Source organism: Struthio camelus, chromosome 1, assembly GCF_040807025.1.
Source record: "Struthio camelus isolate bStrCam1 chromosome 1, bStrCam1.hap1, whole genome shotgun sequence".
NCBI lineage: Eukaryota > Metazoa > Chordata > Aves > Struthioniformes > Struthionidae > Struthio > Struthio camelus.
The window spans coordinates 198,564,810-198,586,355 of record NC_090942.1 but is presented as its reverse complement, the minus strand read 5'-3'; the positions used below and the strand labels follow the sequence as shown (position 1 = coordinate 198,586,355).

The following is a 21,546-nucleotide window of genomic DNA, read 5'->3' as shown; positions in this document are numbered from 1 at the left end:
ATATATGTTAAAGTCAGGTACAGCTTATGAATATTCTGAGAGTATGGTATAGCTGGTATGTGAATCATCTTGTTACTTCATGTATGTCTTTGATGTCACATCACACTATATTCAATAGTAGTAGCATACACTATCTCACAGAACAAGAATGGGACATCTCGGTGAAACTATGCATTAGACAAATACTGTTTCAGCGAGATGTCCCATTCTTGTTCTGTGAGATAATAGAAGGGGGCAGATACTAAAATAAAGCTTAAGGGGGAGAGTGATGGTTAGTATCCCAAGATCTTGTACTGCTTCTCTGCTGACACAAGAGGTTTATGTTACTCTTAAAGCAGGTAATGTTGAATGAAAGCTGTGTCTGTCTCAATTGTTGGGTTGTCAGTCTTGAGGAACAAAGAAGTGTCAGAATGATCTCAGCTTGCATGCACTGAGCAAATGAAAGTGGACGTATGAGGCACTTTTCAAAGAAAAATAATTACTTTCTGTGTTTTTGAAAACATAAGTGTTTGCTTTATGATTGGCTTCAAAAGCAGTGAGTTAAAATCATTCTGACCAGATGGAGTAAACTTATGGTGGATGCCTACTGAGCTATAGGCCAAGTGTTCCAGTCAGCAGGATACTTTAAAAAATATTTTCAGGTATGAACTTGGCAAGTTCTGCATGAATTAGAACAGAACCTAGTTTTTCTGATCATTTCAATGAAGTGTGGATTTAAAGAAAAGATCATTTTTCTTCTTTTGTTTTGCTTTAGTTTGAGCTAATGTTATCCATGACCTGTTTTTTGTAGATTCTTTCGACATTGTCTGAAATACAGTAGAAAATGGTAAATGGTTAATATCATACAGATGTTAGGGCCAGTAAATATCTATTTTGCTTATCTTGTGTGCAGAAGTACAAAGAATGCTACCTCAGTAGCGTGGAGGGCTTTAAAACAAATCGAGATGTAGTAATTAGGCATCCATGCAGGAAAAGAATAATGTGACATGGGCTTAGTTACTGACAACTTGTTTTTTTAACTTTGGGGTTGTCATCCGACAGAAAAGTGGGAAAATATTAACTAAACAAGAGTAGACAGGAGTTTCTGGAGGAATGATAATGTGGTTGAAGACTTGTAAAGATGGTCCTTTAGAAAGTCCACATCTGAGTTCTGAAAACATATGTATTTTGCTTCCTGTTACTCAAGGCTTAAATTTTCCATTGCAGTACTTGTAGAGGAATATGCTCCTATTCTTCCTACCTTCTTTTTTACTTGAAGATGCTTCAAGGAGATAGCTGTTCTGGTTCTTGAGCCATGCGATTACTGAAGAATTTTATTCAGTGAATGAGACAAGTCCCTTTTCACTAAGGGGAGCCTTTCCAGCTCCACTTCTTCACCCAAAACAAAATGCTAGTACAGCCTGCTGGTATCAGCAAGGTTTCCACTGTGTGTTCTATACATGAACCAGATTTTCCATTTGGTATCTTATTTCTTTGTTTTTAATCATTTTGTGGTACCTCTTGGAAACAAGGAAGTAGTGTTTTTCTCCCAATAACAACATGAGCCATCCCAGAACAATCTCTATCTGCAGCCCTTTGGTTGCCCAGCTGACTGGGCTGCTGCCTTTTCAGCTTCTGTGGCTCATAGGTTTTTGCATAGGTGAGCCGAGTATCTATGTGTCTGAACTGTTCCATGACAGGATTCAAATCACTTGCACTCTCTCTCTCCTTGAACTTCATTTGCGCTCTTCAGTGCAGGAGGCCTCTTGGATTATCTTCATGGGTCCAGGCTCTTATGGAAGTTCTTGACTGTCCCTTTTCACTGTGGAAAAATCCAAAAGCTTTGCTATCAGTGATCAAGTAAATATTTGACTATGTATGGAGCAGTTATGAAATTTAATATGGAACTTTGGCAGTGCTTAGGTGCCTCAGTAACTCTGCTACACCTATTTGCTATTTTGGATCTAAGCAATGTGGCCGTCTAGTGTTCAAGCACCTTGGCATTTTGGCATGACTAGCGGTGATTCAACCTGGTCACGAGATAGTGCTGCAGTTGTTGTCTCATGAAGCTTGAGATGCCAGGGTAGTTTTACCCACTGTCAGAAGTGTACATGTTGACTTTGGCTGAAGAATGGAAGGTTACTTGGCAGTAACTGATACTCCTTGAAAAGTGTACTCTTCCTGTGCCTTACTCCCTCAGTTGCTTTTCCTACTCCATCTATGCCAAAAATCTTAAGTATGACACTTGATGAGAATTGAAATGGTGTCAAGTATGTGCTATGTCATGTACCAAACAGAAGTAGACAAACTAGGTATACTTGATAGATTTTGCAAGAGAAAGCTCTTCTGTTCTTATGTGGCAGGGTTATATCTTACCAGTAAGTAATTCCCCCCTTCCTTTTTTTTTTTTTTTTATTGTATTTATTTATTTATTTATTGAAAAGGGAACTGCAGGACTAGCAGAAGAACATCCATTGCAATTCATTTAACTTTCCTCTTGGAGAGGTTTGGTTGTTAGTCTGTGATCTTCGCATTAAAAAGTGGTGTGCTTAGTGAACTAGCCTTGACATAGAAGCATTACTGGTGCAGGAGAGAACAGAGATAAGAATGTACTGTTGTGTAGGTGAACTTGTAAAGAAAATTTATATTCTTTCATTTGAATTTGATATTTGAATTTTAGGAACTGGTATTACTGAAAGTGAATATCCGTATAGCGCTCAGGAGAATGAAAAGCTCGTGAACAGGGTGTTTAGGAAATAGCCATAATGGATTATAGGTCTTTATTTTACAGTCCTACTAAACCATACTTACTTAATCAATAACATATTGACTTTTATTTATAGCTGCCTTTCTTTCTGGACATGCTAATTAAAACATCTGACAAGTTTCATATCTTGTATCCACTTCCGCTCCCAAATCTTCCAGATCCTCAGTGCTGTCTTTAGGACTTGCTAATCATAATGTTCTGATCAACTTCAGCTGTTGCTAATAACTGTCCATAATATCTAGGCAGAAGAGTATCTGTCTGTCTCTGGGCAACTGGATATGGGGAACCTGAAAATAAGTTTGATGTCAATTTTTATTGGCAAATCATTGTTAAGACTATTAAGCATAAAGAGAGTGCTGGATCATGGCTAAAAAAAAAAGTGAAGGAGAACACGACTGTTTAAGTACAAAATGTGCCATAGGATGGAGATGGATTTTCTGGAGTTTATGGTCTATTCCCCCCCTTCCCATCTCAGGTGAAGAAGTAGAGATACTAGTAGAATACAACCACTAGGCTATAGCAGTGGTGCATTCATTTAATAGCAGTTACACTGTGATTTTTATCTGTAGCAGCTTATAGAACGTCTCAAGGAGAGCAGCTGGGCTCAAACTTATGAATTACCCGATACTCTTGATCCGTAATAACAAATACTCATTGTTTCTATGAATATATCTAGAAACGTGGTGGTGGTGTTGTCTTGTAATTGGATCCATCGCCTAATAGGGGAAAGCTGCTTTTGTGGCTAATAAAAAAATAATGATACTTTTAAAATTATTGTTATTACAATTATTTTTCTGTATTTCCAGATATGTAGTAATGTGATTGAATGTTCACTGTACTCTTTTGTCACTGTGAGGGCCTTGTTCTGGATCAGTGTTAGCTGCCTAGAGAAATTCAGAAATCTTAAATATCTTTAATATTTTGTTGGCTTAAACAGGAGTGCATGGGATGTGAGAGTGGAAGTTGGAGTGGAACAGGCTACAGACAAATCAATGTTCTTAACATTCTCATTCATTGACCTTGTGGTTATGGAATGGAAATGTACAACCCAGAACTCATCTGGGAAAAAGATGCGCTTTCTTGCAGAATAAGAGCAGGAGTTGTAGATAGTTCTCACTGACATGAATCAGAGTTTTAATTGGATAATTAGTCAAATGTAGAAGAAAAAGTACTAATACTATGACTTTTACTGTTAATACTACTAATATTAAATACTAAAATATATTCAGTATAGTATAGTCTCTTGTAATGCAGATAGTATATCTGTGTTTGAGATTTCCTTATCCTTAATTATTTTCCCTGCTCTTTAAGGTTTTTACATGTTTTAACTTTTATTAGGAAGCTGAATCAAAAGGACATACTGTGGAAAACTTTGCAGCACATTAATGGTATAGAGCTAGACAGGAGAAGTAGTTGGTATCTGAGATTGTGGTGTCCTATTAAAGAATTCTGATGACAGCTACATTGTGCTCTTATTTCTTGCTCATGGGACCTAATTGAAAAGCCTGATGTTGAACTAATAAGGACGTCAAAGGCGATGGAAAAGAATAGAGCAGTTTTTCAAAAATTCCACATCTTTTACACTTCTGTCGTCTTTCTGGTATAAGGGTGAATAATATCTAGTTAGCGTCACCTTGTTTATGCTGCTCCCATTTCAAACAAGTGCTCTAGTCAGTTGTGTGGTGGTAGAGGTCCTGTTCCTCCTCACCATAAGCAAAAGAGAAAATGTGATGAATTGAAAGTACATGCTAATTGCAGGAATAATAATCACTTCCTCCAGGCTCAAGAACGGTTTATTCCTATGAGCAAGAAGTCGAGCAAAGGGGACAGAAGACCTGCATGGATCAACAAGGAACTCCTGACAAAACTCAGATGTAAGCAGGAAGTGCACAGGAGGTGGAAGCAGGGACAGGCCACTTGGGAGGAATCTAGGGATGTTGTCAGAGTATGCAGGGATGTGACGAGGAAGGCTAAGGCCCATTTGGAATTAAATCTGGCAAGGGATGTCAAGGACAACAAGAAGGGCCTCTTCAAATATATCAGTAGCAAAAGGGAGACTAGGGAAAATGTGGGCCCGCTGCTGAATGGGGCGGGGGCCCTAGTAATGAAGGCTCTAGAGAAGGCAGAGTTGCTGGATGCCTTCTTTGCTTCAGTCTTTACTGCTAAAGGTCAGTCCTCAGGAATGCCTGACCCTGGGGACAGGAGGGGAAGGCTGAAGAAAGGAAGACCCTCCCTTGGTGGAGGAGGACCGGGTTAGAGATCATTTGTCCAAACGTGACATCCACAAATGCATGGGCCCTGATGGGATGCACCCACGAGTGCTGAGGGAGCTGGCGGACGTTGTTGCTGGGCCACTCCCCATCATCTTGGAAAGGTCCTGGAGAACAGGAGAGGTGCCTGAGGACTGGAAGAGAGCCAGTGTCACCCCAGTCTTCAAGAAGAGCAAGGAGGAGGAGCCAGGGAACTACAGGCCTGTCAGCCTCCCCTCCAGCCCGGGAAAGGTGAGGGAACAGCTCCTCCTGGAGGTCCCCACTAAGCATGTGGAGGGCAAGGGGGTGATCAGGAGTAGTCAGCACGGATTCACTGAGGGGAAATCAGGCTTGACCAACCTGATAGCCTTCTGTGATGGAATGACTGGCATGGTAGATGAGGGGAGAGCAGTGGGTGCTGTCTTCCTGGACTTCTGCAAGGCTTTTGACACTGTCTCCCATCACATCCTCCTAGGCAAGCTCAGGAAGTGTAGGTTGGATGAGTAGATAGTGAGGTGGCTTGAGAACTGGCTGGATGGCCGAGCTCAGAGGGTTGTGGTCGGTGGCACCAGAGTCTAGCTGGAGGCCTGTAGCTAGTGGTGTCCCCCAGGACTCAGTCCTGGGTCCAGTCTTGTTCAATGTATTCATTGTTGACCTGGAGGAAGGCACAGAGTGCACCCTCAGCAAGTTTGCTGATGACATGAAACTGGGGGGAGTGGCTGACCCACCAGAAGGCTGTGCTGCCATTCAGAGGGACCTGGACAGGCTGGAGAGCTGGGCAGAGAGGAACCTCCTGACATTCAACAAAGGCAAGTGCAGGGTTCTGCACCTGGGGAGGAATAAGCCCATGCCAGCAGGACAGGCTGGGAGCTGACCTGCTGGAAAGTAGCTCTGCCGAGAAGGACCTGGGAGTGCTGGTGGAGAACAAGTTAAGCATGAGGCAGCAGTGTGCCCTTGTGGCCAAGAAGGCCAATGGTATGCTGGGGGTGCATGAGGCAAGAGTGTTGCCAGCAGGTGGAGGGAGGTGATCCTGCCCCTCTCCTGAGCCCTGGGGAGGCCTCACCTGGAGTCCTGTGTCCAATGCTGGGCTCCCCAGTACAAGAGAGACATGGTGCTACTGGAGAGAGTCCAGCGGAGGGCTACAAAGAGGCTGAGGGGCCTGGAGCGTCTCTCCTCTGAGGAAAAGCTGCGAGAGCTGGGCCTGTTCAGCCTGGAGAAGAGAAGGCTGAGAGGGGATCTGATCAGTGTATCTGAAGGGAAGGTGTCAAGACGATGGGGCCAGACTCTTCTCCGTGGCACCCAGCCACAGGGACAAGAGGCAATGGGCACAAACTGAAATGCAGGAAGTTCCATCTGAACAGGAGGAGAAACTTCTTTGCTGTGAGGGTGACGGAGCACTGGAAGAGGTTTCCCAGAGAGGTAGTGGAGCCTCCTTCCCTGGAGATACTCAAAACCTGCCTGGACAGGATCCTGTGCAGCATGGTCTAGAGGACCCTGCTTGAGCAGGGGGGATTGGACTAGATGATCTCCAGAGGTCCCTTCCAACCTCAACCATTCTGTGATTTACCTGAATATTAACATGCACTTCCAAATATGTTTTAAACTTTAAATGCTGTGTGCTGTATTAAGCAAGTGGAATGCAGACTGATAATAATCAAAATACCCTAGAGAAGGTCTCATTTTATTTGTATGATGGTGCTAGAGTTAAGTACGGAAGAAAAACATCTGCTATAACTTAACATTTTACATACAAGCTTGTATTGCCAGAAGAGACCATATCCTGTGCGTTACAGATTTTGGGTAGTCCGTCTGAAAACCTGTGTTCTGAAAACTTTTTTTCTCTGTGTGGAATTATGGTGAGCAGTTCCTTTCGAAAATATGTCACTTTAAGTAAAGTCCCAATATTTGAGCCACTGCAATGCAGGTCATTTTTCTGTAAAATTAGTTTATTAATGCTAAAATTTAGTGTCTGTGAACCTTTTATTCATGTTTACACTGTGTACTTAAAGACACTTCTAGAGCACTAATGGCCTTGATTTGTAGACACAAGTAGAATGAGTTGTGTCCTTTTTTCTTAACGCTGTGCTTGAATTTGTGTCATTCTGTATAGTAATGTATCCCGTGGTCACTGGATTTCTTAATAGCATTGTTAAACTGTATTTGAGGGCTAAAATCACTTATACATCTGAGTATTTTTCATCAGGTTTTTTTTCAACAGGATACAGGTTTTCTTCACCTTCATTATTTTATCTTCTCCCTATATTAGTAAAGGTTCTTTTGAAGATCCCTTTGTTCTTGAGGGACATAAAATTTATATACAAGAATAGTGTTTTGATCTACAACATAATTTTTCTGAAGATATATGTATGTATCAGTGTAATCACTGTATAAAACTTTTTTTTTTAAATATGTTCATTTTCCAGAGCAATGACAATGAAGAACGCCTGCAGGTTGTAAAGCTTCTGGCAAAAATGTTTGGGGCAAAGGATTCAGAGTTGGCATCTCAAAACAAACCACTTTGGCAATGCTACTTAGGGAGGTATGTGCTGTCCTGGTTCCCTTCCCAGGAGGGGAAAAATATTCAATATATAGTTCACTGTCTATTAGATTGTCCTGTTTTTAGATAAGTGATATGTAGCTAAATGTGAATTTTGTTCTGCTGCTTTTCCTGCAGTCTGACAGATAATGCTGAAGAGATGACATCTGTGATTTTGTAGAGTGCATGATTATGAATCATCCCTTTTTTAATTCAATTTTTGTAACTTTCCTTGCTGCCATTGCAAGGAATAGTTTCACTTTTTTCTTCACAAGTGAAACTAATCCATGATGCATTACTTTTTAAAACAGCATCAAATGGCTTTGGCAGGATCAGATTATATTATAATTGCAGTTGAGGCTTTTGAATACAGTATTTCTATACTGTTTTTATTTTATTGAATAATTGGAGCACCAGAAAAGTTATAGTATTTACAATGCAGCAAATCTTTTGTTTTAGAAGTATTCTGACACTGTGAAATAGGAAATATATCTGGAGCTAATAAATAGAAAATTTAAGTATGGCTGCTATGGTGAAAATATTTCTGATCTGGATAAAAGAAAAACTGTATAAATTATTACAAATGCAGTAGTTTATTCTTAGTGTCCAATCATATGAAAACTAGTATGTCCTCAGGGAAATTCTACTTTTAAAACTTATTTGAGGAAAGACTTCTCAATATAACTGTTTAGAATATTGCATGTACTAAAAAATACCAAATCTAATTGGACGTGAAAGAAAATACTAAATTATTAGATGATGTGAAGAAACAATGCGACTATGTGCAATCTATTGTTTGTAATTACTGTTTTCAGCTAGTTATGAATTTGGGGATGACATACATGAATTAAGAGTTATTTGAAATACTTGCAAAAATAGTAATAGTTATATTATTAAAGGAGACCTTCTTAAATTCTCTTGATTTAGAAAACATGCTAGGGTTTTACTAAAATAGGTAGTCTTTAAAACCTTTTTATTTGATAAATAAGCATTTCTATAGTAAAACTATTCTAAAATTTGGTTTTAGGTTGTCTAAAAACAGGGGTTTTGAAGATGGCTTGAAAATGCCTTTAATTTCTAAAAGATTTATTTATAACTCATTATATCAACAGTTTTGTTATGAAATTACTTACATAAAAATTAAACATGAGAAAAAGCTAACTTACACAAGTTGAAGTGGTCCATTTCAGAAGAAATTTGTATTAGGTTAGTTGCTTATGTTAGTTTGCTGTATATCATATAGTTTAAAGAGGAAAAGAATATCACAATAAATCTAAATTTTTTTTAGTCAGTTCATCTTTATGTACATAGAACATTACAGAAATGGTAACTAATATGTGAAACACCTTTCTGTTAAATAAGTGATGTCTGTGTTCCTGGGAGTTTTTCATGTGTTCCAGGAGAAGATATTTATCTTCATGTTTGGAATGTGAGTTAATTACATGAGTACTAGATTTAATTATTTATTTATTTTAAGGTAAAGACTAGTCAGAACAACACCGTGAAATTTTATGCATACAGCTGTACATCAGAAGCATAAATATGTTTCAGAGTATTTGAGAAAGTTATAAGAATAGGAAGCAGCTACATGTTTTGTTTTTGCTGAAGCAGATTACTTGGTGCTGTTTAGACTTTGAGAATATAGTTGTTTAATTTATTAGCAGTAATTCTTTCTCTTCAAAAGCAGAATGAAACATGTAAGACTACATTGTTTCTACTCAGGTGTGCATTGTTTATATAGGACTGGCATGGCATAAGTGGAAATATGAGAACTACCCAAAGACAGGGGAATATAAGGCTTTAATTATTTCTATTTTAGTGCTGTATATAGTAAGAGACTAATTGCTTTGGTGGAAGTGATTTATTTAATGCATTATCTTGTTTCTAAATAGGTTTAATGATATCCATGTACCTATTCGGCTTGAGTGTGTGAAATTTGCGAGTCACTGCCTTATGAACCATCCTGATCTAGCAAAAGACTTAACAGGTACAGATTTACTGTAACATTAAAATATAAAATTATCCTTAAATCTCCTAGAGAAATCAGGAAGGGTTGGTTGCAATTGTAAAGTAACTTTGTCTGATGATGTGGTGGACATAATGGAGGTTAGAGTGCTAAGTCACAGAGACTGAGTTCCTGCCTTTGAAGCTTCTTCTTAGTCTAAGCAGACTGCATGCACAAATGCCTAAACAAAAACGAGCACCCTCGCTTTTTTATAGTAATTAAGTTTCAACAGCAGTTGGGAATGCAAGCACCATGGGACGAGGCAAAGGCAATCTGGCTGACCAGGGTCATGGCATTTATTAATTTGGGTGCAGAGCTAAGACTTCAATTCCAGGAAGCTGAAACATGTACACGTTATGTAGTCTCTGTGTAAAAGATGAATAGTCCTGGTAACTGTGACCACAGCCATCAATTCCTGTTCCTTCAGATCAAACACAGCCTGTAGTTCAAGACCTCTCTAGGAAGAAGGCAACTGGAATGGATAGAACCATTTAATATTTTTGTTCCCTATGTCTTACTGAAAAAAAACATAATTAGACTGTTCTTTTTTTGGGGAGGGGGGAGTGTCTGTGAAGACTTTATCTCTCCCCCTATCATTGAATGCCTGCTTCTTGTAATTCTTTGAAGGTAGTATCTTAATCTGTTTCCTTCAAGGAGGGAATTTAAGGGGCTGTTAAGCGTATGGGTTTGTCCTCCATATTTGGTGTATATGTTTGCTGAGAGTTGTGAAGATAGACATCTAAATTAGGCAGGCTAGAGCCATCTCATTAGTTTTGTTTGTGGATTTTTTTCGTTTTTTGAAAAGGTCTGAAAACATTTCTAAACGGAACAGTAAAGAGATTTCCTCTCTCATCAGAAATGTACTTCCAAGCTTTTTTGTTGTTTTTCATTGCTGAAGGGCTTTGTGCCCCCTCTAATGGTATCCTTTGGGAAATGTCATTTTGCCTGCCCCACATCCCTTCCCCTCCCAGCACTTCGCAAAGTCAAATTGTTGAAAAATACCAACCACTCACTGGTATTTTAACAGGAGACAAGAATCGTTTTGGGCGATAGTATTGTTCTTCCTTATTTTTAGTGCATTATGGTTCCCTGTGGACAAAAAATGTTCAAGGAAGGCAAGGAAAAAAAAAGTCAAAGCTAACTTTAAGTAATGTTTGGTTTTCAAATCTTGTAACTTCCATAAATGCCAAGCTTTGTCTCTTGATGTGAATTTTCAGTGCTTACGCTGATTATCGGTAATGTTAATAGTCAGTATTTCAGATGAGACTTGAAAATTGTCACTGGTCATTGAACAGTAATGAGTATGCAGTAACCTCTGTTATCTTATTTACAGCATACTTTGAGTTGGTATCCTGTATCTGCTTATTCAAGTTGTTCCCAGTTATTTTGGATGTTTCACTGATTGTATGCTATTTCTCCTTCCCTATCTTGTTTCTCCTGACACTCTTCACCTTGTAATGTTAGCTACAGCGATCTTGATCATTTTTGTGTATGTTTTCCTACCATTTATGAACTGCTTCTAAATGAACCTAAAATATTCACTTCTAAAAAGATAAATGAAAAGTACTATTTTGTACTTGGCAGCCTTCTAAAATGATAAGTAGTAGTTAAAATGTTTGACGTTTGTAAGCAGAAATAGTAAAATGTCAATAGTATGAGATCAGTGATAGTACCAAATAGGTAGCAATATCCTAAAACAGTGTAGAAGCTTTATCTAAATTTAATAAAGTAGGATATGTCTAAATAAGCATTTTAGCTTCATTGAGGAGCCTGCTTTTGAAGTATATCTCTTGTTTTTTTTCCTTCTTGCTATACTTTAGTTCACACTGTGGAGTGTTCTTGGAGCATGTGAACTTGGATAATATAAAAACAGAATTTGTGTTCAGGAATGCAATTACTGTGCTTCAACAGCCAAAGGGCATAGAGTCTGCAGGAAGAGTAGCCTCTAGCCTGAAATAAGACTTCTAAAATGCATTTAGTCTGGATATAAAGTTCTTAGCACTAGCTCCTTTGCCCTGCAAATCCAATTCGGTTGGGCTACGATTGCTAGTGTACAGTTGGGTAAATTGCTAATGTACTATTTTTTTTTTTTTTTTTCCTTTCAGAATATCTTAAAGTAAGGTCACATGATCCTGAAGAGGCCATTAGGCATGATGTTATAGTCTCCATAGTTACTGCTGCTAAAAAAGATCTTTTGCTTGTCAATGATCACTTACTTAATTTTGTCAGAGAACGAACACTGGACAAAAGGGTAAGACATAATTAGTAGTAATAATGGTTATGTATTATACTTCATGTGCTGTATCTTATTATAGCTCAATGTTTTTTTCTTAAAAACAATACTTTTTAAAATATTTGATTTTTTTTAATGACTAATTATGAAAACCAGTATAACGCAAAAATTTATGAAGCTGTCTATTTAATTAAACCTTGCTTAATATTTTGATAGCAAAAAGGTTATATGATGTTATTCAGGGGCACCTGGACAACAAATGATGCTGCACCATAGGACAATACTTCTGCTTTAAGCTCATGGGTCAAATTTATCCATGATAAGTTTTGTGTTCAATGGAGTAGTCATCTGTAAATAGTATGAGGCATCTTTTGCCCTTGACTGGAATGCCATGTTTTCCATTGTTCTCTATTGTCCTTTAAGATGTTATAATCAAAAAAAATTATAATAGGCTGAAGTAAAACAATGTTACTGATGTTATCTAGTTTTAATAATAATTTTTAGGTAAATTGAGACTCTTTTAAAGCTTTGTAATGTTTTTGTAAAAGACCTTGAAAGCAGAATTCAAAATGTGTTGTAGATTACTGATGAAAATGTTCTACCATCAAAGGTAGCCAGATTGCCTGCTTTTAATTAGCCATCATTTGATGGCTGCAAGTCAATGTAGTAGCTTTCAAAGTTAAATATCTCTAAAATTTAGTTTAGTCTTGTTTTGTTGTTTGGACAAAGTTCACGTGATTAAAGCACGGTCAGCGACGATGTTAAAGGCAAACTCATACAACTACCATTTCCACCTGATTTTTTTTTTTTTTTTTCCATTTGATGACATACTTTTCCCCTGTTGCAGGCATAAAACAATGGCAGGTATTCAATACAGATGCCTGAGAAAGGATGTCATCTTGAATTCTGAATTCAAATTTAAATTCAAGAAACATACATTTCAACATTAGTAACTACTCTGTATATAGCAGTAACAGACATGATGTGCTATTTGTTTTAATGGGTAAATATTGCTTTTAAAATTCAGTTTAATTTTTTTTATGAATTGAAGTATTTTCCTCTGGGAAAGAATCAAATTGTCTCCTAGGAAATGCCTCAGTTTTATGTTTTGAGTTTTGTACTGCTAAACTGCAGCGCGCTCTGGCTCGCTCTCTCTCTTTCTCTCTCTTTTTTTTTTTTTTCTTAAGTGGAGAGTGAGAAAAGAAGCTATGATGGGACTTGCACAGATATACAAGAAATATTCATTACAGTCAGAAGCAGGAAAAGAGGCTGCAAAACAGATTTCATGGATCAAGGACAAACTTCTGCATATATATTATCAAAATAGTATTGATGACCGGTAAGTTGGTCTTTATTTATTTTAAAGGCTAGGCAGTTCTGTGAATAAGTGAGATAACTTGTATACAGACTACTTTTCTTTGTGCTTAAGCACTGACAGTAAGGAAGAGACTTGATAATCCTGTATGTTTTGATCCCATGCATAATCTGATATGGTTGTAGCCAAGTGTTGTCCTCTTTTGTTTCTCTCTGCCCTTTTTTTTAAGGCCAGAAGTGATTTTAAAAGGTGAGCTAGGTTGAAATGTTTCAAAACTCTTAGTTGTACTTCACAACTGCTTCTGTAAAGAAGACTTTTGTCTGTATTTCAGTAGTTTACTGGTTTTGTGCTAAAATACAGTAAATTAATTGTTTTAACTTAATTTAACTTTGGACTTGCATGTTGCTCCTGCATGCTTTAAAAACAAGTCTAATTAGTAAATGTAGTGACAATGGTTAAGGCATATCACTCTGCAAAAAGTTAGTTTTCCTTTGCAATTAATAGCTATGAATTGGAGCCTTGCTCTGGATTTGTAGTGAAAACAGTACGTCTGTCAGCCTAGCTGTAGATTTTTAATGTGGTGGTTTGAGTTGCACGCTGGGGCAACTTTCACAGTTTTGGGAACTAGTCTGCCTTGACTAATCAAGGGGTCTCATAAGGTTTGGAAGTGGGCCTTTGGCCTTCAAGATATAGTCAAATATAAATGATGCTATAAATCCCTTACAAATCCTTTCGGAAACTTGTGCCCTCAAAATTCATATCCAAAATAAGCAACTATATCATGGTACCACAAAAACGGAAGGACCTGTCAGGATTACCAGGTCCAGTCCCATCCACCTACATCTTTGTTTTCTTAAAACTAGCTGAATTTGGGTTTTGACCACTTGCTCCATTTGGAAGACTTTAACTTGTACCTGTGTGTAAGGACTTCTCATTTCCAGCCTAAACTTAAATGGCTAGTGTACACCCATCTATTCTGTCTTGCTGATACTGACCTCAGTTGGCCTAAGTCTTCAGCTGACATAAGTCTTGGGCCTTCTTGGTATTTAAGATTGCAGTATGGGTTTAGTTTTCCTTTGGCTTACAGTATTTCCTAGGTAACTGATACACTTAAGTCTTTCTCCGCTCTTGTTTCTAAATAAGGAGCTTCAATGTAAAAACATAAAAGCCAAAGCTTTTATTAATTTCTGTGTGTATGTACTTGTATTTTTTCCACTTTTGAAGCAACGGAAATGGGATAAAGTCAATCCTGAGGTGGGAAAAAAGTCCAATTCCTTCTGATTAATATCTGAATTCTCCTTTGTGTTGATTATACAGCACAAAGATATTAACTAATAACATCTCTTCAGGCTGATAGTTAAGAGATGTCCTTCTCTGAAAATCCTTTGATTCCTATCTGTATTAGTATATTTGATCTTGATAACTTTAACTGTTTTACTGCTAACAGTAAGGCTTATGTGTTAACTCTTCTGTAATGATATAGTTTTTTTTAGTTTACACTGAGTTTTATTGGAAGTTAAGTGACTTGACCTTTAGCTTTTTTTGAATAACCTGGTCTCTATATGCAACGACTGATCTCTAAGTAGGTCTGAGAATTTTTGAATGAGTATTTTTAGCAATTTATGACCACTTTTTTGCTTTATCGTTTAAGTTCCTTAATGCTGTCTTTCAGATTACTTGTTGAACGCATTTTTGCTCAGTATATGGTCCCTCACAACTTGGAAACAAATGAACGAATGAAGTGTTTATATTACCTTTACGCAACACTGGATTCAAATGCTGTGAAGTATGTGCTGTTATTGACTTTTTACAAAATGTTGTATATTACTATTAATATTGTAAATTAAATCTAAGTTATTATGAGTAGCCTAAGCCAGTGGACAGAAATAGTTCTTGAATTATCAGTAAATGGAAAGTAGCAGCAGTAAATATTCTTCAAATGAGAGTTTGAAAAAAGAAATAGTAGATCTTTTCTAACAAGGTGTGATACCTTTTAACCATAAACAGCTAAAAAGTATCAGAGGTCTGGTATGAAGCTGAATTGCACTTCAGTCCTTTTATGTGTTGAAAAAGATAGCATAAATTTGTAGGAGCATCTACTAGCCCTAGACTTATCTAACAACTTTTGAATATTTACTTGACCATTTATCAGCCAGAATGACTTAAAAGTGAGAAGGAATTACTTGTTTGTCTCTTTCCTTTCACTATGCATTTGTCTTATTGTTCTTTTATTAGCTACAATACTTGCTTCTGTTGCTTAAAAATATGACCATACACATGAATTTGACTAATGATGGTTCTACTTCTGTGTATCATGCTCACAGTTTGATCGAATTTAGATAGTTTTACTTTGCTTCTGTTCAGTGATACTCTCCCACTTGAAAACTGAATAAATTTTTTCCAATGTGGTAGACTGGAAAAAGTTTTCTATACCATAGAATGTATAGAAGGGCTGAAAACCCTAAAGCTTTCAAATACTCCAGAAACTGATGTTTAAACTCCCTATATTTGACATGTTACCTGGGTCAAGATACTACAGTAGTATAACATGTGAAAATTAAGAATAATATTAAAAAAAAAAATTAGTGTTGTATTCGAATTTTTTAGTATGGGTTAAACAAAAATGCAAAATGTAGAATTTTTTCAGTACTTGGTATTTTGGGCAGCAAATAATTTCCAATTTCTGTTGTTGACATATGCGGCAGTACATATTTAAAACACTTAGTATAGTCCTGCAGTTAAATAGAACTGACTTTTGTTATTTGTGGACTCTGGAAGTTGTTCAAACCATACTATTTCTTTTTCTTTAAGACAGGTCATTTTTTCTAGAAAGTGTTCCAATTTACATTTTGTGCGATGTCTCTAACGCCCTTTTTACAAGTCCAGTCTTGTTCACGCGTCACTATTTGTTGATCGACTAGCTGCCTTTTGTATGCAAGGAAGACGTTATTTTGATGATAAAGATCTTAAACATCTACTTTATCCTAGTCCTTGGAAAGTTTTTAAAAGAGTGATTGCAGACTTGTACAAATCAGTTCTTTATAGGCCAGACATAGCAGTTTGCTTCCTCCATTTCAAGTCAATGTATTTAGGCATCTGAAATGAAACTCATTTCAAAATCTCACTTCTTTCCAGTCTAATTTGACCAATTTCATATCACTCCAGTAGGAAGCATTTTAGACTTTGACACACACAGAGCAATGAAATTTCAGATGATAAACACTTTTCCTGAGTCTGAAGTTGAAAAGAATTTAAAGGCTGTTACTGGACAATTTTGTTATTGAATAGAAAACTTTGACAACTATTTTCTGATTTTATACAAATATACATTTATGTTTTTTCCTATTTTTTTTTCCTTAGAGCATTGAATGAAATGTGGAAATGTCAGAATCTGCTACGACATCAAGTAAAGGATTTAGTTGATCTGATAAAACAGCCTAAAGTGAGTTTAGTTTGCCTTTATTCCCCAGTTAATATACAGTTTTATTTAAAATAATATCCTATTTCTTTCCAGAGAAAATTGCCATTTGATCAAGTATTTCAAGCTTATTCTTAATGATAGATATGAAATATTTTGAATTTTAACTGAAATTCCGCTAGACTATGCATGCAGTAGGAAATGTGTATATTTTTGTTCAGTAAGAGTGAAAAGTTAGGATTGGTTAGAAATTTTTAAAGACTGTCAGTCCTTTGTTATTGAAATACTTCCTCTTCATGTTTGAGACCTACATCTTGCCCGGATTGTTCTGGTTCTTGAAAATCAAAGAAAAAACAGCAAGTTTATTTTTGATTGCCAAACTATGTAATTATTTTTAAAAATTACTGTATCTTAATTGATCTTATACATGGTTAGTAACATTAAAAAAAAAAAAAAGAAAGAATATTTTTATCCCAGCAAGTGGCTTGATTTTCTTCCTCTTTGGAAACTTCTTAAATGTTGTGTTGAAAATATCAGACTACAGTTAAATTCTTTGTCCAGAAAATTTACTCAGTAGAAAAAAAGTAGCATTTTTAGAGGACTTATGATATTACAAAAAAGTAAAACTCAGATTTGTTTTGGGTATGTCTTAGTATATTCCTGTAGTTAAATAGAACTGACTTTTGTTATTTGTGGACAAAAACGCAAAACTCATGTACTCATGTTGAAAACTGGTGGAACATAAAAATGATGGCTATGATTTGGAATGGGAGTAGAACTTAACTTTAATCTGTTGGTGCTGTTTTGAGAAGAAGTAGTGTATGCTATAAAGCGTTGCCATGCTGCTATTCATATATTTGTCATTTTATCTTTTATATGAGCATATGCTTACATACCACAGATAAATTTAATGCAGTGTTACAGCTAAATTATCTATTTACTGAAATAACCTGAACAGGAAGATATGGTAGTAACTGCATTTTTAGAAGTGTGGTTGTAGTATCTAATGTGTCTGCTTGGAAATGCTGCTGTTTTGCAGATAGAAGAGGACCCATCAAATCAAAATTAATCCCTTACTATTTCAATCCTATCATAGTTATAATGAAATTGATTGCAGTGAAACGCCTAATTTTGATTTAGTGCATTTAAAATATGTTTTAGTACCATATTAAATTGTCAGTGCAGTAATTGCACATACAGTAATACTTCCTCCTGTTTCAGTGATATTATTTAAATAATTTTAACAATTATTGCTTATATTCCTTGTCTAATCTAAATACACATATGCATAATCTAGAACTTGAATTAGTTTCTTAGCATTTTCTACTTTTCAGTTGAAAGTGAAATTTCAGCTTTCTCCCTTTGGTTTTCAGAGAGATGTAATGATAGTATTTTACAACTGAGAAAGCACCTGATATGACATGGAATGAAACATCTAGTTGTAATAGATGCCAACATCAGCATCTTATCTCACTCTTAAGTACTAATTCGCTAAGCCTAAATATTTTTGAGTAACAGGACTTCCTGTGAGAATGTCAGAGGGCTTATGATAGTCTGATATGCTTAACTATTTTAAGCAAAACTTCTCTCACTGTGATAGTTTGCATATGTTGTGGACACCTCCCCCCCCCCCCCCCCAATTAAGTGTATGTTTTCATAATCACACTGAAACTGAAGAGGGCAAGAATCTAAACAGTGAAGGTGGTAATAATCTTGAGAGAAATATTCCTTAGCCATTCTGACTTTTTTGTTTTTAAATTTTCAGGAGACAAAGTTGAAATGAACTAGTAAAGTTTTAGAGTATAGCTTAACATTATTACCATATGTACTTTTTCACTTTGCATTAATTTCTCCACTTAATCATGACGACTTAGTTGTTGATTTTTATCCTGTAAGTGTTGTCCCTGAGGCAAGCGTAGGGTTTGTGAGAACTATCTTGAAGATGATCAGCGGTAGGACAAGAAGCAACATACAGAGGTTGTCACAAACAAATTCTGATTAGATATTAGGGGAAAAAAAATTGCAGTGAGGGTAATCAAATACTGGAACAGGTTGTCCAGAGAAGTTATGAAATCTCCATCCTTGGAAATACACAAACGTCAACTAGACATGGCCCAGAGCGACCTGGTCTAAGCTGGCCCCGTTTTGAGTATGTGGTTCAAGTAGGTGACCTGCTGTTGTCACTTCCAACGTAAATTGTTCTGTGATTCTAAATCTTTGACTTCTTTCAGTCCACTGTTTATTCTCATCTTAAACCTTTTGGGTATTTAGTGAAAGACTTCAGGTTTTTTCCTGTGTTCCAGGGTAAGTGCTGTGTCTTTGCTCTTGTTAATTACTTCTGATTCTCCACTCTAAACATAAAATGGTACTGGTTCTTTTTCCTTATGTTTTTCTGCTATTTAACTGCTGAAGATTCTTCCTAATTTTTAGTTTGTTCTCCTTCCGTTCCTCCTGCTGCCTTGTCCGGACAAACTTCTGAAAATAGAGCAGTATAGAATGGCTTTCTACTTTTGACTTATTTTTAATTCTGCTTTATTTCCTGGGGTTGTTAATATAGCTATAAGAAACTTCGCTCTTTCAATCTGTCCTGAAACCAGCCGCTTAACTTATTATGCACAGATCGTGGTGGTGTTGCCCATTTCTGGATAGACAGATGAGCATTGCTTTATTTATATCTTGCAGAAAAGATGTTTAATTTGAGATAACGTGTTTGGCCTGAAGTGTTTTGAAAGTATTTGGAAGTATGTGAGATTTTGGAAGAGTGAAAGAAAGGTTTTTGGTTTGGTTTTATTTTGCTTTTTCTTGTCAAAAGAACTTAAAACTCCAGCAATTTCGGAAAAGTGAGGTGGTATGGATTGAATTATTTTTTTGTTCTTCCGCAGCTTTCAGCAAGATTTGTAGCCTAGTTTCAGGTAAATCACAGAATCGTTTAGGTTGGAAGGGACCTCTGGAGATCATCTAGTCCAATCCCCCCTGCTCAAGCAGGGTCCTCTAGACCATGCTGCACAGGATCCTGTCCAGGCAGGTTTTGAGTATCTCCAGGGAAGGAGGCTCCACTACCTCTCTGGGAAACCTCTTCCAGTGCTCTGTCACCCTCACAGCAAAGAAGTTTCTCCTCCTGTTCAGATGGAACTTCCTCTCTGTTTCAGTTTGTGCCCATTGCCTCTTGTCCTGTCGCTGGGCACCACGGAGAAGAGTCTGGCCCCATCGTCTTGACACCCTCCCTTCAGATACTTGTATACACTGATCAGATCCCCTCTCAGCCTTCTCTTCTCCAGGCTGAACAGGCCCAGCTCTCGCAGCTTTTCCTCAGAGGAGAGACGCTCCAGGCCCCTCAGCCTCTTTGTAGCCCTCCGCTGGACTCTCTCCAGTAGGGCCATGTCTCTCTTGTACTGGGGAGCCCAGCATTGGACACAGGACTCCAGGTGAGGCCTCCCCAGGGCTCAGGAGAGGGGCAGGATCACCTCCCTCCACCTGCTGGCAACACTCTTGCCTCATGCACCCCCAGCATACCATTGGCCTTCTTGGCCACAAGGGCACACTGCTGCCTCATGCTTAACTTGTTCTCCACCAGCACTCCCAGGTCCTTCTCGGCAGAGCTGCTTTCCAGCAGGTCAACCCCCAGCCTGTCCTGCTGGCATGGGCTTATTCCTCCCCAGGTGCAGAACCCTGCACTTGCCTTTGTTGAATGTCAGGAGGTTCCTCTCTGCCCAGCTCTCCAGCCTGTCCAGGTCCCTCTGAATGGCAGCACAGCCTTCTGGTGGGTCAGCCACTCCCCCCAGTTTCATGTCATCAGCAAACTTGCTGAGGGTGCACTCTGTCCCTTCCTCCAGGTCATCGATGAATTCATGGAACAAGACTGGACCCAGGACTGAGTGCTAGGGGACACTGCTAGATATAGGCCTCCAACTAGACTCTGCAATGCTGATCACAACCCTCTGAACTCTGCCATCCAGCCAGTTCTCAAGCCACCTCACTATCTACTCATCCAACCTACACTTCCTGAGCCTGCCTAGGAGGATGTGATGGGAGACAGTGTCAAAAGCCTTGCAGAAGTCCAGGGAGACAGCACCCACTGCTCTCCCCTCATCTACCATGCCAGTCATTCCATCACAGAAGGCTGTGGGGGACCTTCGGGACCTCCGTTAGTGGGGACCTCCGGGAGGAGCTGTTCCATCACCTTTCCAGGGATGACAGGTTCACCTCCTTGCTCTTCTTGAAGACTGGGGTGACACTGGCTCTCTTCCAGTCCTCAGGCACCTCTCCTGTTCTCCAGGACCTTTCCAAGGGGAAAGTCCTGGGGAGTGGCCTAGCAACAACATCCACCACCTCCCTCAGCACTCCTGGGTGCATCCCATCAGGGCCCATGCATTTATGGATGTCACGTTTGGACAAATGATCTCTAACCCGGTCCTCCTCCACCAAGGGAGGGTCTTCCTTTCTTCAGCCTTCCCCTCTTGTCCCCAGGGTCAGGCATTCCTGAGGACTGACCTTTAGCAGTAAAGACTGAAGCAAAGGCAGGCAAGCTGTCTTGGAAAAATCAGGCAAGCTGTCTTGGAAGTCTGTTAAGAAACTTTCCGTTTCTGTTGATCATAACTTTTCCTTATCTAGGATAGAATAGACATCAAACTTTCCTTTAAAATGAGTTCCTGTACTGAAGGGCAAAAGCGTAATTCACAGCTTATCTTGTTCTCATATGGCAATAATATAGACTTAAATGAAATAATAAAAGTTGCCTGTTCACATGTGGGAAAGTGGGTGACAACTGTTCTGTCTATGGTAAAGGTATAAACTTTGTTTGCTGCAACTCTGCTGCTGTTTTTCCATATCATGAATCCAAGATCATGTTGATGAAAAGCCATAATCGATCTTCTAAAAAGAAATATTCCTTGATCATCTTTAATCTGTCATGTTCAGAAGTTATAAGAATACTTCTGACTCAGGTTATTTCATGTTTGGGTGACTGATTAACAGTTTGGTCAACTTAAGAGCCGTTATACTGGAAGCTTTAGCCAGTTTTAAATGACCAAATCAGTCAGAAGCA

General features: G+C 38.0%; 1 protein-coding gene across 5 annotated transcripts in view; it reads left to right on the top strand.

Annotated features, from left to right (window-relative positions):
• PDS5B (PDS5 cohesin associated factor B) overlaps positions 1–21,546 on the top strand; it is a 116,030-nt gene that overhangs the window by 44,221 nt on the left and 50,263 nt on the right. For all 5 annotated transcript variants that reach the window (XM_068930093.1, XM_068930094.1, XM_068930092.1 and 2 more), the window contains exons 9-14: positions 7,419–7,534; positions 9,424–9,518; positions 11,642–11,787; positions 12,957–13,108; positions 14,757–14,870; positions 16,445–16,526. In XM_068930093.1, the coding sequence (XP_068786194.1) occupies positions 7,419–7,534; positions 9,424–9,518; positions 11,642–11,787; positions 12,957–13,108; positions 14,757–14,870; positions 16,445–16,526 (705 nt within the window). The remainder of the gene's footprint in view (positions 1–7,418; positions 7,535–9,423; positions 9,519–11,641; positions 11,788–12,956; positions 13,109–14,756; positions 14,871–16,444; positions 16,527–21,546) is intronic.